We start from the raw sequence: 15,336 nt of genomic DNA, 5'->3' as shown, positions 1-15,336 counted from the left end.
CAAGCATTGCCCATCCCTCAGGGGGCCTGCTCTGCGCTGTGGGGCCCGGCTGTATCCCAGTCCCAAAATGTGGCCTTGGGGCGAGGGGCCAGAGGCAGGTTCCCTGGTGTCAGGGCCGCTGCTTCAGTGGTCGGCGATGGTCTCCTTCTGCAGGCCCCCTGCCATGTTCTCACTCTTATTTATAGACCAGATAAGGAGCTGACCAGGAACTGGAGGACCTGTGCCCTAAGCCGGGGGGTGGGGGGGGTGGGGGGGGTGTAGGGCTGCACCTGAGCCCCCATGGCAGTTCCAGCCTTATCTGAGCTGGGGGTTCCTGGGCAAGTGGGGGCCAGCCACTTGGCCTTCACCTGCCCAGAAGGATCAAGCCCGGACAAACGCCCTCTTCAGAGCTGCAAGCTGGCATGGCAGCTCCCAGGACATCAAGCCTCAGAAATAGCCATGGGACAGTCATTTGCACGGGACCATGACACAAGACCAAACAGCCCATCCGTACCAATGAAGAGCCCTGGAGTGGCCTGTCACCTTCTAGCTGCCAGTGACACACAGGGAGGCCCAAGCTCTCCCACACATTCACTCCCCTGGAATCCCCTGCCAGCTCTGCTCAGACCCAGGGCCAGGAAGGGGGCAAGGCAACTCCTGCTGGCCACCTGAAGCCAGCTCCAGGAACACCCCTCAGTTGCAAAAAAAGGAGTGACTGGCTGAAGGAGGTGGGACAGCACTGAAGCTTCCAGGTGCCAGGACTGCCCCCGCCCAACCACCCCACCCATCCGGGGCCATTCTAGGGGCCGGGGTGCCACGGAGGTGCCAACACCACCAGGGACTGGGCACCCGGCCAGCTGGGGCCACCCACAGGCCAGGAGAACACAGGGCGGGGCCTTCGTGGGAGCAGGCAGAGCCGGCCCCTTCCCAGTGCAGCTTGGGCGGGGCGCCCGCGGGGCACACGTCACAGTCTGGAACCTGGTGGAGCCCTGCTGTCCGCTGGGCAGCCCAGGCCCAGCCCACAAGTGGCAAACCACACCCCTGCCCACCATCCCCAGACCCAGCTTGGTGACCTTTGCCTGTCCCCACCCTCTCGGGGTGAAGGCCAGAACCCAGCCTGGTTTTACTAGCAGTGCCCCTACCTCCCCCAGCTTACTGCAGACACTCAGGACGTTTCAGGACACAGCCTGCGGCCCCAGGAAAGCTGAAGCTGGCGTTCAGCGCCCCACCTCAGTGGGCAGACACAGGAAGCCAGCGAGACGCTGGGCTGGATCCGGAGCCCACCACCAAGCAGGATAAAATCAGCGTACACAAGTTGAATCCCAGGTCTTTAATATAGGCTGGGCAGGGGGCAGGCTGTCGGCTGGCGGTGGCTAGGAGCAACAGTCCCTGCAGCAGACACTGCAGGGGCAGAGTGGTGGTGCAGATGGCAGGAGACTCCCCCAGGGGGACAGCATTCCCTGCGGGCAGGGCAAGTGTCCCAACTTGCCCCCAGCCACCCGACCTGCCAGAGCTGGGTTATTTCCCTGGGTTTATTTAGCATAAAGGGGCAGGGCCCCAAGAGGCGCTCTGGGCAGAAACTGGCACTGTGCTGCCCCCTAGTGGCTTTTTAACAGGACAGCTCCCCACAGGCCCGCTCCCTGTCAGCCTGCACCCACAGGGAGCTGTGTCTTCATGCCAGGCCACCCTTGCCCAGCTCCGGCCCGGTCTCCCGGCTGGACCAGTGTGAGGCAGGCACCGCCTACTCCAGAGCCTTCACCAAGGCCTCGTTGGCCTCGATGCGGATTTGGATCTCAGCCCGAGTGGCCTCGTCTGCTGCCCCCAACAGCTCCGACTGTGCCTTCTCCAGGTTCGCTTTGGCTGCCTGCAGGGGGTGGGGGTGGGTGAGGGCTGAGCAGGGACATCAGCCGGCACCTGTTCCCACCAAACCCCAACTTCCCCTGGGACACTCACCCCCAGATCCAGCATGTCCAAGGTGACGGCTTCCTCAGCCAGTAACTGCACGGAGGAGTCAGCATTCACTGTGACAGAGCCACTACTCACTGCAGGAAGAGGGAGCTTGAGAGTCAGCCCCACAGACCCTGTGAGGCTGGGAGGCTGACCCTACAACCTGGCTCCAGGGTTCAAAGGCCCCAGCACACGAGTGGACAGGTGGCCATCAAGTGCATCCATTGGGGGTTGGACATGGAGACAGAGACCCCGCTCTTTGCCCAGCAGCTGATTTAAGTTTGGGGTGATCCCCAGCTGAATTCCAGTGCTGGACAGGAGCCATGCTGTGGAAGACCTTTACAGAACCAAGGACCCCTTCTCCAAAAGGCCCCTGCCAGGCAGCACTCTTAGATCTCTTTCCCCAGTCTGTCAGTCCCAACTGCTGAGCGGTTACATCCCAAACCACAATTAGACCACTGCCAGTATGGGGACGGTCTATGTCCCTGGCGCCCTTTCTCAAGCAGCCAGCTGAAAACAGGACTGAAAACAGTCGGCTGAGACGAACGTCCCCTACTCTCTGTGTGGCCACTCGACTCACCGAAGTATTTGGAGGTGGTGCCATCCTCAGCGTGGACCACAACCAGGCCTGGCCGCAGGACCTGCAATGTGGGCACATGGGCTGCAAGGATGCCGAAGGCGCCGGTCTGCGTGGGCACGTCCACCTGGCGGACGTTGGCGCCGTTGAAGAACACCTAGAGAACACACGTGAAGAAAGGGTCACCTAAGGCCAGCCCCTCGGTGTCCTCTGTAGTTAAATAGCTAGAACAGGACTGACAGCAGGGGAGGGGGGCACAGGCGGCTCCGCTGCGGCCAATGTTTCGGAGGGGTGCAGCACCTTCCTCTACTTGAGGACGAAATCGACACCCTAGCCTTCGCGGAAGCAGATACGGTTAAATCACCACCAGCGAGCCGCCAGGGAGGACACACTGAATTCTGCAAAGGGCCGAGGGGCTCAGGTCGTGAACCCCGCGATGACGGGTGCATGTCGAAACAGGGGCTGAGGGCAGGCGACCCGAGAACTGGGGGCTCGGATCCCAGACCACAGGTCCGGCATGGAGGTGGTCTCCGACCTGAAGGTTGGGGGCTCGGATCCCGGACCACAAGGAGGAAGGGCGAGGGTCTGGAACGCGGGTCCCCGATCTGAGGGTTGGGAGTTCGCATCCCGGATCACACGGAGGAGGGGCGCGGGTCTGGAGTGGAAGTCGCCGACCTGAGGATTGGGGGCTCGGATCCTGGGCCACATGGGGGAGGGGTCCAGAATGGGGTCCCGAGCACCGCGGACGTCCGAACCTGCGTGGGTGAGGCAAAGGTGAAGGACATCTGTCCCGGACCCGCCGCAGGGGCCTGAGCAGCGGCGGCCTCGGCGTAGGCGCGGACCTGGCGTACGAGGCGGCCCAAACCCGGACGGCGGAGCAACGCAGCGGGCAGCATGATGGCTGGCGGACAGCAGAAGGCAACGCTGAGGCGAACTGACTCCTGTTAAACGCGAGCGGCCTGGAGGGCGAGGAGGACGACGCGAGAGGACCTCTGGGAGAAAGATCCTGGCGAGAGCGCACGCGCGAATTACGACTCCCGGCGCGCTGCGCGCGATGCTGAAGAAGAAGCACCACCTGGGCGCGTGGCATGCTGGGAATTGTAGTTTCCTTCCGGTGAGCGCTCCTAGCCCTGTGGTACCTTGAGGGAGATCGGTTACACGGCTCTGCACCCTGAGGACCAGAAGCCTGCGCGGAGAAGTTACGGAAACACTTAATTCAAGATTTGGGGGACGCTCGTTGGATGTCAGGCGCTGGGGAGCCATCAAGGAAATAGCGAGATTCCTGCTCTAGTTTGGGGTGGTGGGGGCGTTTAGCAGACATTAACGTAATAATAAGAGCTCCCGAGGTGGCAATAGTGGTAAAGAACCTGCCTGCCAATGCAGGAGACGCGAGATCGACCTTTGGGTGGGGAAGACCCCCTGGAGGAGGGCATGGCAACCCGTCCCAGTATTCTTGCCAAGAGAATCCCGTGGACAGAGGAACCTGGTGGACTACAGTCGATAGGGTCGCAAAGAGTCGGACTCGACTGAAGAGACTTAGCACGCGCTCAACATAGTTTATAAGTTGTGCAGTACATTACGAAGTAACAAAAAAAAAAGGAGGTAACAAATACATAAAAATAACAAAGGGGCGAGGGCCGGATAGAACAGGCTGTGACTGTGGGAGGTGCAGGCGGCGAACCGGGGACGGCATCCCAGGTAGAATTAGTGTCCAGCTCCTGCAAGCGTCCAACGGGAACCTCTTGGCTGTAACCCTAAGGGCGCCGGCAGAGGGCGCACTGCGCCCAGAGGTGAGCTCCCCTCGGCCCCGCCCGGCCACCGCCCCCGCGCGCTGCTGACGCAGGGGCGCGTGCGCGCGGGCACCCCAGGGCTGCGCTGCCGTCACCCCGGCCCGCGCCTCCTCGCTCGCGGCGCTGACGTCACCGCTCCGCCCCCGCGCTCCGGCAGGTCGTCTCCAGGGGTTGGGTCCTAGCCCCCACCTTGGGCTCCGGGAAAATGCGAAGTCGGGCTCCGCGGGGCTGGGACTTAACATCGGAAGGGCCTTGGTTGAGGAGCGGACGGATGCAGAGCGCCAGGGAGAGGTGTCACACCTGGGCTCGTGGCTGCGCAGGTGCTGTGTCCAAAAGAGGCTCCCACACCGGGGAGGCCCGAGGCCTGGGGCCCAGACCCCCGCCAGACCCTCTAGACCAGCGCTGTTAAGGGCTCCTAGGGATTCCGTCCCTATGCGTTGGGCATCCTAGCCCTAGTTGGATGTTTGTAGAGGGAAGCTGTACTCCCATTTCTTAGGGGGTGCGTCCTGTCCACGCGCCTCTCGGAGCGCTGGATCCTACTGGAATGGAGGCCTATTCTAATCCGCACCTCAAACCAATCTACGGGACTGGTCTCTAATTCCCCTTGCAGGGTAGTCAAAGGGACAGGGCTACTTGTTATCCAGGTCCCAAACCTGGGGTTATCCTGGAATTCTCTGCTGGACCGGTCAACAAGGGTCCTCCACCCATCTCTGCCACTGCAGCCATTACTGGCTTGGATGGCTCCCCTGCTCCTTCCTGGCCTCATCACAGTGCCTCGTCCACCCACAGCCAAGAGGGACAATATCACTCCCGTCCTGGGAACCACAAATTGGCTTCCCCCTGTTCCTCTGGCATGTTCATCTTCCGCCCACACACTCTGGGACCTCAAGGACTTCGCACATGCATTTCACACGTGCCCAGAGCCAGCCTTCCTGGGTACTTGTCCCCCTGACTGCTCCTTGTCCTCCATTGGCAGTGTCCCCCTTTCATCCACTTAACACTCATGTTCCCTCCACTGTGCTCCCCCCAGGGATATGCTCAGGGACCCAACGCAACTGAACTCCTGCTCTGGGAGGTCAGGAGGCAGAGGTGAGCAGGGACACAACACACAGGAACAAGCAGCAGGCAACGACACGCAGGGCCTCGAAGAGAAGCCAAGTGTAGCAGGGCATGGGAACATGGGGTGAGAGTAAGCGCTGAAGGAAGCAAGGCAGGGAGCAGGCCGCTCAGGCCTGGCAGCTGCCGGTACAAAGGCCCTGGGGTTGGAATGGTCCTTCCACTCTCACTGCACAGGAAAGTGGAGCCATTGAGCTGTATTGAACACAAGGCCCGGCAAACTGGGATGGAACCCCAGCCACGCTGGTGGTAGCTTGATGACCTTAGCATCTAGAGGGAATATGCATAGTTGTCTGAGAAAGAACAGCTTTGGGGCTGACCTGACATGGCGTTTCAGCAGGGTAGTCCTGTTTGGTGGCACTCACAATAGGTTGGGTTCCATTATCTCTGCTAGTCTTAACAAGGCGACCCTGACAGTGCAGCCCACACAAAGGAAGAAAGATAGACACTTGCCCCAGAGCTCCCTGGCTGTGCACCCAGTAGGCTCCCAAATTGGGAAAGCCATCGACGGGGAGTCTGTGCACCCCCAGGACACTGGGCTGCGGGGAGTCGTGCGCCCCAGGACCAACACCCCTTTGGTTCCCCCGTCCCCTGGGATCCACGGGAAGGGTCGAGGAATCGTGCGCCGTGGACCTGGTACGGAGATTCAGCTGCCTCTGGAGAGGGCGGCTCCGCGTGGGGAGGGGGCGCCCGGGAGCGTAGACTCCGCCTCCCGCCCCCTCCGGAAGGGAAGGAGAGGCGGCGGCCGGCGCGGAGCAAGCAAGCGAGACGCGGTGGCGAGAGCGGTGGGGGCGGCCGGCCGGGGACCGGGCGGCTCCCGGCAGTACCGAGCGGGTCGGAGCTGGCTAGCCGCCAACGCGATCACGTGTGCAGCCCCTCCTCTCGCGCCTACCTCCCCCGCGCGCCGCGCTCTCCATTCATAAATTCTCCTCCTGCTACCGCGGCTACCGGGCGCCGGAGCCAGCCGGGAGCGCTGCGCAGCCGCCTGCCCGCCGCCCATGGGCCGCGCACCCCGGCGCTGAGGTAGGCGCGCGCGGGCCTGGGGTTGCACCGGGTCGGGCGGGGGGCAGGGCGAGGCCGCACGGCTAGCTCTGGCTAGAGATCTCCGGCCCTTGCCCGCGAGGCGGCGAGGCCGGAGGCTGCGAGCGGAGGAGCCGTGGCCGGCGTGGGGGCCAACCTGCGGCGCTCTGCACCCGGACTTCGGCGCCCGGCATAGGGACCCTCGCCCACGCCCTTCCCAGCCTGTTTCCCCTTGAGAAATTCGGCCAGAGCCGTGGCATTTCCGCCCCCTGGCTTAGCCCGAGGTTGAGACATGCCCGAAGTCGGTTATCTGCATCTCACTTCTCGCCATCCCCATCTCCGGGGCCGGTTGGGGACGCGGGGGTGGGCGCAGTGACGAGCCCGATCCGGAGCCGAGGCCCCGCGGGACTTAAGGGTGGCCTGTGGCCAACCTCCGCCCTAGGTTCACGTCCCCGACTGCCCCCTAGAAGCCCACCTCCCTTCCCCCTGGGCCTCCTACTGTCTTTCCTGGTCTCCTGTCAACGTCCCTGTGCCTTTGCCACCTCCCCCTCTAGCCTGAACTCATTTCCCGACCTACATAGAGGGGCCCCCTCCCCCATGGATGCAGGGGAGCCGCGACCAGCCTCTGACCCGAAGTGTCGAGGACGCCTGGCTTTTGCCAGGCCCCTCCCCTGCAATGGGCCTCGGTCTCCCCGCTCCTCGCGTCCAGTAGGGTGAAAACCCCAATGGATTGGGGGCGCTGGAACCTGTGCACAGTCTCTCCCATTCCTGTGGGCAGGGGCAGCGCGCAGTGCCCAGTCAGAGCGGTTGGTCATCCTTGCCCCAGACTCCGTTCCCTGACATTCCAGAGTGCGGCCGCCGGTCTTTCCCACCCGGAGGGCGGGTTGGGGAGGGCGGTCAGGTGCAACGTCCAGGCAGTCCCTCTGCTGAGATCTGAGACCCTTCCTGTCTCGGCGCCCCAAGCGTCAGGCAGACGTGGAGCCGGCCGGCTCCGGCAGCGAGGGGGTGCGGCGGGGGCATGCGGGCGGCGGGCACCGGCGGGCGGCGGCGGCAGCAGCCATCTTGCCGCCCCGGGCTGGCTCCAGCCGCCCCAGTAGGAGGCCTCCCTCCCCCGCGCCCCCTCCCCTCCCCAATGCTCCCTGGCAACCCGCCTCCCCTCCCCCCCCCCCCCCCCCCCGCCCCGCTCGGCCTGCTAGCTCAGTCACCATGGGAACCAGATTCTTGAGGGTTGGGAACAGATGCGCCTCCTTTGGCCTTGTCACTCCCACTAGCGCTGGGCGGAGTGAGTCCTGAACCTCCTGGAGTCGTGACCTGGGGGTCCCGGGGCTCGGCCTCTCCGTCCCCTCCCCAGGCTAGACAGCCCCGCGGATGGTCCGAGTCCCTGCTATTTTGGAAGCCGTCTCCTGGGGCCGAGGCTCCCCGGATGGGGCAGGCCAGACCCCTGGGGTCTGGCGGTAGTGAGCTGATTCAGGTCTCAGTTTCCCCTTTCCCGGGCAGGGCTCCCTGCCAGCGCTATCTTGCCGGGCCGGCCCCACCGGCTGGGGAAGCTGGTTGTTGATACGCACGCGTCTTCTCTTTTTCAAAGAAGGGGACATGGAGGTCTGATCCGAGCCGGTGGGGGCTGCCTCGGGGCTCCCCCCACATCACCACTCTGTGAGTCACCGCCCTGTGTGGGCCCCTGCTCCCGCTCCCGGGAAGGAAGGCAGGAGGGGGGACGCGGGAGCTGGAGCTGAGCAGGCCCTGCCTCCGCCCCCCACCCTCCTCCTAGCCTCAACATGCAGCCCACAGCCACCATGGCTACAGCCGCCGCCGCCACCACCACCACCACCGCCACGGTTGCCCTGACCATGACGTGGGACAACGCCACGGATCGCCCCACAGTGAGTGAGGGATGGGGGGAGAGGGGGTGGGGCAGGGCTGCCAGAGGTCATGCCCACTGGCCCTGACCCTTGACCTGCTGACCCCGCAGGTGGAGCCCGACCCAGTCCTGGACAACTATCTGCTCCTGATGGTGGTGATGGCGCTCTTTGTCGGGGGTGCCCTCGTGGTGCTGTCAGGTGCACTGCTGCTCTGCAGGCGCTGCTGGGAGGTGCACCGACGCCTCCACAGGTGCGCAGACCCCCCCAGGGGAAGTGGAGCAGGTCAGCGTGAGCGCCCCGCTAAGAGCAGGTTTAGTGAGCTCAGGATGCTGCCTGTGGACAGGAGCCCTGCTGGGGCCCCAGGGAGGGCAGCCAGTCTGGGTCCTCAGGCCCACCGTGCTCTCTCACTGCGCTCCCCAGAGCCCCAGAGGAAGCAGAGAAGACCACCACCACCTACCTGGACAACGGTGCCCACCCTGCCCAAGGTGAGGCGCTCTGCCAGGCCCTGTCCCAGCCTGTCTGCCCCCACCTGGCCACTCCACGGCCGCCCCCCTTGGGCCACCTGACCATCTGTGTCTGTCTGTCTCCCCCACCAGACTGGGCGCGGCTCGATTCCGACTCATCTCTGTTTCCTTAAGCCCACGCGTAGGTGCTCACAGGCGCGTGCTGCGTGAGTGAGTGTGTGAGCGGATGAGCGAGTGCCCGTCCACCCTCCCACCCTGCCCCGCCCCTGGTGGTTAGCCGGGCCCTCTGTGCTCCCTTCCCAACCACTCCCCTCCCTAGCTGCCTGCCGGCCCACTCGTGGCCCACCCTCTCTTGGCTCTCCTCGCAGACCCTGAGTTCAGGGGGGAGGATCCGGAGGGTCAGGACACCGAGACCCAGCGCTTCTTGTCCACCAGCTCCACCGGCCGCCGGGTGTCCTTCAATGAAGCAGCCCTGTTTGAGCAGAGTCGGAAAGCGCAGGACAAGGGCCGCCGGTAAGGAGGGCCAGTGCAGCGGCTAACCTGGGAACTTGCCTTGCCACCCCCGCCCTCCCCAGCACCTGGTGGGCAGACTGACAGTGGGGCTGGAGAGGGCACTGGGGTGTGTGTGGGGGGGCCCGCTTGCCCGAGGTGACGGGCAGGCGCGCTGGGCGCAGGTACACCCTGACGGAGGGGGACTTCCACCACCTGAAGAATGCCCGCCTCACCCATCTGCACCTGCCGCCCCTCAAGATCGTCACCATTCACGAGTGCGACTCTGGCGAGGCCAGTGCAACTGCCACACCACACCCCACGGTTGCCCCCAAGGCCAGCCTTGCCATATTCCAGGTGAGTCAGGTGTCAGGTGGCCCAGAGCTCGGGGGTGGAACCCCACCCCACCCCACCCCACCTCCACCCAGCAGGTACCACCTTGCCCACCCACACCCTCCCCCAGCTGTGCCCCTTACCTCAGCGTGGGAAGTGGGGCCTGGCCAGGTCCAGTGGGTGGGGGTCCAGCACACCCCCTCACCCACCCGTGCTCTTTGACCTGTCACTGCTTCCTCCTCCCCCCTGGCTCTGTCCCACAGCCCCCGGGGAAGGCCCTCACCGGCCGCTCCGTGGGCCCTAGCTCCGCCCTGCCAGGTGACCCCTACAACTCGGCCGTGGGCCCTGCCAACTTCAGGATCAGCCCCTCAGCCTCCAGTGACTCCGGGGAAGGCAGCTCGGTGAGGCCTCCCCCCACGTCCTCTGCCCCCTCCTCCAGCATGGGTCAGCCTATGGGCCTCTACCTGGTCCCCTCCCCGGGAGGAAGAGGGGCCGGTTATACACGGAGCACACATGCACCTGGCTCACCTCCTCCAGGGTTGTCCAGCAACAGGAGAGGGCATGGTCAGGACCATCCCAGGCTGTGGGACAGGACATCCCCTACCCTGTCCTGTTCTGGGCTGGGCAGGACAGAGCTGGCCTGTGCCTGGGGAACCTCTCAGACAGGGTCTGGGGGGTGGGGGGAGGCCCAGCCCCCTGGTTTAGCGTGGCCCCCACCAGCCCCAGCTCTCTGTTCTTCCTCTGCACTCCAAGTAAGTGACAAGTGGCCCAAGCCAGGTGGGCACTCGGGTAGCAGGGAGGGGTCAGCGGGTCTCAGAGCATCTCTCTTCTCTCACAGCTGGACACTGGGGCCAGGAGCGCCAAGCCTGGTGCACAGGGGGCCGCAGCAGGGCCTGGGGATGTGGGCCCAGGCTCTGGGGCAGGCCCCGTCCTGCAGTTCTTCACCCGCCTGAGGCGTCATGCTAGCTTGGATGGGGCCAGCCCCTATTTCAAGGTCAAGAAATGGAAACTGGAGCCCAGCCAGCGGGCATCCAGTCTGGACACAAGAGGTAAGCTGCAGCCCCTGGTGGGGAGTGAGGCCCAGGGAGATGTGGAGCAGCAACCTGCTCTGCACCGTCATGGTGGGGGGGGTCCCCAGTCCCCACCCCAGACTGGCCAGCATCATCTGCTCACCAGTGGGCATCTGGCCCATGAGCTGGTCAGGAGGATGACCTGGGGCTGCACACAGTGCCCCAGTAAAGCCAGGGCTTGTCTAGCTAGAGCGGACAACAGTGAGCTTCTCCAGTAAGGCCTCATACTGCGTGTTTCTGGCACTGTAGTCAGTTTGCTGTGCTAGTGAGAGCACCCCTAGATGACATGTACAGTAGTATGGCTGTGTGCCAGTAAAACTTCATTTACAGCCACAGGTGGTGGGCATTTGATGCTGCAGACCCCTGCTCATGGAGCCCTGGACACAGGGCTTCTAAACCTCAACCCAAGGGCCATGCAGGTGGGGGGTGGCGGTGGTGGGGTGTGGCACCAACTCCCAGGACCAAGGCTGCTCACTGGAGCTCAGCAGGGCGAGGCTGCTAGGGCATCTACTGCCCTGTGGTGGAGGTGGCAGATCCCAGTGCCAGGAGAGGCAGGGTGAGGGGACCAGGGACAGCACGAGTCCCCTTGTTGGAGCCAACCTCCTGCGCCATGGGGCGAGGGAGGGCTGATTTCTGGTTGAGTGCTCCTGGCCGGGAAAGGGAGGGGAGGGCTTGTTCTGCTGCCCCACTGGAAGCCTAGATGGAGCCTGTAATTCCAGAGGTGATTATAGGCAAATGCAGGCAGGAAGAAGCAGAACCTGTCTGCTGGGTTACTACCATCCCCACCCCTGAGGCTCCACCACCCGGCTCCCTGGCCCACCAGTGAGGCAGGATCTGGAGCTGGCAGGAGAGAGCGTCACCTCTCCCCCTTCCCTGTCCCTTACTTGGCCCTACCTTCGGCCTTCAGCCAGGCCATGTCTGTTACCTGATGTCCAGGAAAAGTCCTTGCTCTGGCCACACCTGCTTGCTGCCTTGGCACCTCCATTCATGCCCGCCCTGGCCGCCGGGCTCTTGGTCCTGGCCTTCCCGTCCTTGGTGCCTTAGTTTCCCAGCTGCACCACGGGGTGGGATAAATACTCACCTGGCCCAGGCTGTTGTCTACTGGCCTGGCTCAGATGTGGGCAGTGAGCCTGGTGCTGGGAGGGCTTAGGCAAGTGGTCGGTTTTCCTTTGCACAGGTTCCCCCAAGCGACACCACTTCCAGCGGCAGCGGGCGGCCAGCGAGAGCATGGAGCAGGAGGAAGGGGATGCCCCCCACGTGGACTTCATCCAGTATATTGCCAGCGCGGGCGACACCATGGTCTTCCCAAGCCCCCGCCCCTTTCTGGCCAGCCCCACCAGCCCGCCCCCCAGTCTCGGCAGGTATTTTTCAGTAGATAGAGGTGCTGGGGTGGACCTGTAGGCCCCTGCCCCATCCCATCCCCCATAGGTGGCCCAGAGGATGGGCGGTCGAGTCCCTCTGGCTCCACAGTCTCCTGGAGGCTGCCTCACTGGGGCCATCTCTCCAGCTCGGATCGGAGAAGGGAAGCGGGGGCAAATGGGTAAGGGTAGAGGGATGGCTGGGGCCCACTGCTTCCTGCTGAAGCCTAGGGCGTGAAGGTCTCTGCTGTGGACCCAGGGCATCTCCCACTTGCTGGTGCTCCTGGGGCTGGACAGCTGCTACTCAGAAACCGTTGTGACCACTTCTGAGGGTGCCACCCTCTCCCCCAGCCCAAGGGCAACTCTCAGGAAACTCTGGGCCCCTGTCAGCAGGATGAACAACTGGACCCCAGGAGCAGGGCAGGCTTCCTAGTCCTGGGTGCTTCCTGTTTGGGGAGATCAACACTTTCTATGTGCTATCTTCCTCCTGGGTCCCTGTCAATCTGTGGTGGGGGAGCTGAGGTGGCCCCCTGGGGGGGGGGTCACCCAGGTGTCTGGGCTCAGTTGGACTCCACTTGATCCAATCCAATGAAGAAGGCATCTCCTGAGAAGAGCCTTAACTCTTTCAGGGCAAGGGGCCAACCCCCTGCACTGCCAGCAGATGCCCTGGTCACATTTTCTTTTAACATTTTATTTTTAATTGAAAGATAATCGCTTTACAATATCATGTTGGTTTCTGCCATACATCAGCATAAGTCAGCCATAGATATACGTATTATACATATATCCCCTCCCTCTTGAACCTCCCTCCCATCTCTCATCCTGTAAGGCCCTGGTTGAACTGGCAGGCGCCAGGACGGCTCCGGGTTAACCCAAGAGCATCCAGGCCAAAGTGGACAGGCAGCACTCAGAAACATCATCTTCCACGGCCCGGCCAAGCCTGGAGGGTTCCCACATGTGCCCATCCTCCTGGATCGAGAAGCAGGGTGGTCAGGAGGCGGGTGGGAGAGGAGGCTCGGGGTTGGGGGAAGGAGGGGGCCTAATGCAGCCTCCTGACTGCGGCCTGGTTTGCAGGCTAGAGGCAGCTGAGGAGGTGGGCGCCGCAGGAGGAGCGAGCCCTGAGTCCCCCCTGGAGCGCGGCATCATCGCAGGGCCTGAACAGCTACAAGACTCAGATGGAGAGCGAGACGCGGGGCTCGAGCAGGCCCCGACCATCTACCGCGATATCTGGAGTTTGCGTGCCTCACTCGAGCTGCACGCGGCTGCCTCCTCAGACCACAGCAGCAGCGGCAACGACCGTGACTCGGTGCGCAGTGGCGACAGCTCGGGCTCAGGCTCCGGGGGCGCCGCACCCGCCTTTCCACCGCCCTCGCCGCCGCCCACACCCGTGCCACGGCCGGCGGATGGAGAGACGGGCGGACCGCGCAAGCTGCTGCAGATGGACAGCGGCTATGCCAGCATCGAAGGCCGCGGTGCGGGGGATGATGGGCCCCCCAGTGCGCCTGAGAAGCGCTCCTCCTTTACGAGTGCAGGCCGCGAGGCCACCGTGGGCTGCAGCTTCGAGAGCTCCGCTCCAGAGACACCCGTCCGTCCCCGCAGCCCGCGTGCTTGGCCTCGCCGTGCCCCGCGCCGCGACTACAGCATCGATGAGAAGACAGATGCGCTGTTCCACGAGTTTCTACGCCACGACCCGCACTTCGACGACGCCCCGTCTGCCACAGCGCGCCATAGGGCGCGCGCACACCCCCACCCCCATGCACGCAAACAGTGGCAGCAGCGGGGCCGACAGCACAGCGACCCTGGAGCACGCGCTGCGCCCCCCACCCCATCCACAGCCCAATCTGGTGCCCCCCGCCCCGCACGCGCACCCCTGCGCCGCGGAGACAGTGTCGACTGTCCGCCCGATGGCAGAGCAGGCGACGACCCAGCCACATCCTCCATCCCTGTCATCGAGGAGGAGCCCGGTGGTGGATGCCCGGGGTCCGGCCTGTGTGCCGGGACCCCGGGTGCGCTGCTGGACAAGCTGGCGGCCACCTTCGACGACAGGCTCTTTCCGCCGCGGCTGGCCCAGCCGGTCGCCGTGGCCCCTGCTTTGGCCACGGCCGCGCCCACGTCCCCTGACCACAGCCCGGTCTAAGCCTGCGCCCCGCGCCCACCTCGTCAGCTTATTCGGCACCGGCGGGGCCCCGGTGCCGGACATACCTGGGGTGCGACGTCCCGGCGCGCCTGCGCTGGGACCACGGGCCTGGAGCACGAGTGCGGTTCCCCAGGCGCCCCAACGTGCGCACGCACAGTCCCCTCCAGGCACTTCGTAGAGTCGACTAGAGGGAGTGTGGCGGATTCTCACCTTGGGGTCCCAAGAGCCACACTCAACTTCCCTTGGCCCCAGACTGTGGCCTCGGGGTGTTGACGGGGGTTGCCAAGCGCACGGCGCCGCATCTCTGGCCAAGCTACAGAAAGCGCATGCGCAGGGCTTGCATCCAGACGGGGTGATACGGGCCAACTGCGCAACACGCATGCGCACAGCGCCTCTTCCAGAGACCAATGAAGCCTCGAGAATTGCTCGATGCGCACGCGCTGCAATTCGCGCCAAGACACATGCACAGGGACCGCAGGGTGCCAAAGCTCAATCTCTTGATTGGGCCGTCCCTGGCTGGGAGGTTAGCTCGAGGCCGCGGCCACCAACCCTTCAAAGCCGTTTACCTCACCGCGGCGAGTGCTCGCGGCAGTCCGCACCCCCCCACACACACCCCTGAGCAATAACTGCTGCCGCTGCCCCCAGCCCTGCACACGCCTCCCACCTCGCTCCTTCCCAGTGTCTGCACCCCACACCCGCCCTCCGCATGTTGAGCGGGCCGCACGCCCTGTAACCGCTCCGTCCAAAGAGCCGCCTGGACTCACCAGTGTTTGAGACATAAAACCCAAATGATCAAGGTTTCAAGTTTCCCAAGCTTTATTTATTGCCAAAAGATGGGGCAGCCCTCGCCAGCGGCCGAGTCGCCCTGCCCCGCCCCTCCCTCCTAAGCTTCCTGCAGTTTGTGTACCATCCAGTGATGGAGCTTGTGTTTTGTTTTCTGGTTGATTATAAATATTTAGTGCATACTCTTGCTTGCTCTGGGTTGTTTCTGGGGACCCAAGAGCGCAGATGTCTTGGGCAGAAGGGGATGAGGCACCCCCCTAGCCACCATGCTGTGAAGCTGTGGGCCCTGGGCTGAGCAGAGGGGCCTGTGGAGCTTTGGGGAGGCCGGGCTCTCGCTAAGAGCAGAGATCCAGCATGGCTAGAAGCAAATATGCCTAAGAGGCCCAGGTCTCCAGCAGGTAGCCTGGCCAGCCC

The 15,336-nt window shown here is 64.0% G+C and overlaps 2 protein-coding genes across 9 annotated transcripts; one reads left to right on the top strand and one right to left on the bottom strand.

Moving 5' to 3' along the window:
• Positions 1–1,294: 1,294 nt before the first annotated feature.
• ATP5F1D (ATP synthase F1 subunit delta) lies at positions 1,295–3,500 on the bottom strand. Its single transcript, XM_020890337.2, has 4 exons — positions 3,259–3,500; positions 2,507–2,660; positions 1,933–2,021; positions 1,295–1,843 (listed from the first exon to the last, which is right to left on the bottom strand). Exons 1-4 carry the CDS (start codon positions 3,397–3,399, stop codon positions 1,721–1,723), a joined length of 507 nt encoding a protein of 168 aa, XP_020745996.1. The 5' UTR covers positions 3,400–3,500; the 3' UTR covers positions 1,295–1,720.
• Positions 3,501–3,636: 136 nt separating this feature from the next.
• On the top strand, positions 3,637–15,104 carry CBARP (CACN subunit beta associated regulatory protein). 8 transcript variants are annotated; one of them, XM_070465299.1, is made up of 11 exons: positions 3,637–6,432; positions 8,015–8,082; positions 8,198–8,309; positions 8,399–8,538; positions 8,709–8,773; positions 9,121–9,265; positions 9,427–9,598; positions 9,838–9,975; positions 10,413–10,623; positions 11,822–12,005; positions 13,077–15,104. In XM_070465299.1, exons 3-11 carry the CDS (start codon positions 8,205–8,207, stop codon positions 14,137–14,139), a joined length of 2,223 nt encoding a protein of 740 aa, XP_070321400.1. In that variant the 5' UTR covers positions 3,637–6,432; positions 8,015–8,082; positions 8,198–8,204; the 3' UTR covers positions 14,140–15,104. The 8 variants fall into 8 exon arrangements, with proteins under 8 accessions (XP_070321400.1, XP_070321403.1, XP_070321399.1 ...); XM_070465296.1 differs by lacking the exon at positions 3,637–6,432 and adding an exon at positions 6,478–7,522 and having other exon boundaries at positions 9,503–9,598; positions 9,879–9,975; XM_070465295.1 differs by lacking the exon at positions 3,637–6,432 and adding an exon at positions 6,480–7,522.
• Positions 15,105–15,336: the final 232 nt, after the last annotated feature.

This window comes from Odocoileus virginianus, chromosome 3 (genome assembly GCF_023699985.2).
Source record: "Odocoileus virginianus isolate 20LAN1187 ecotype Illinois chromosome 3, Ovbor_1.2, whole genome shotgun sequence".
Taxonomy (NCBI): Eukaryota; Metazoa; Chordata; class Mammalia; order Artiodactyla; family Cervidae; genus Odocoileus; species Odocoileus virginianus.
This window is presented reverse-complemented; position numbering and strand designations above follow the sequence as displayed.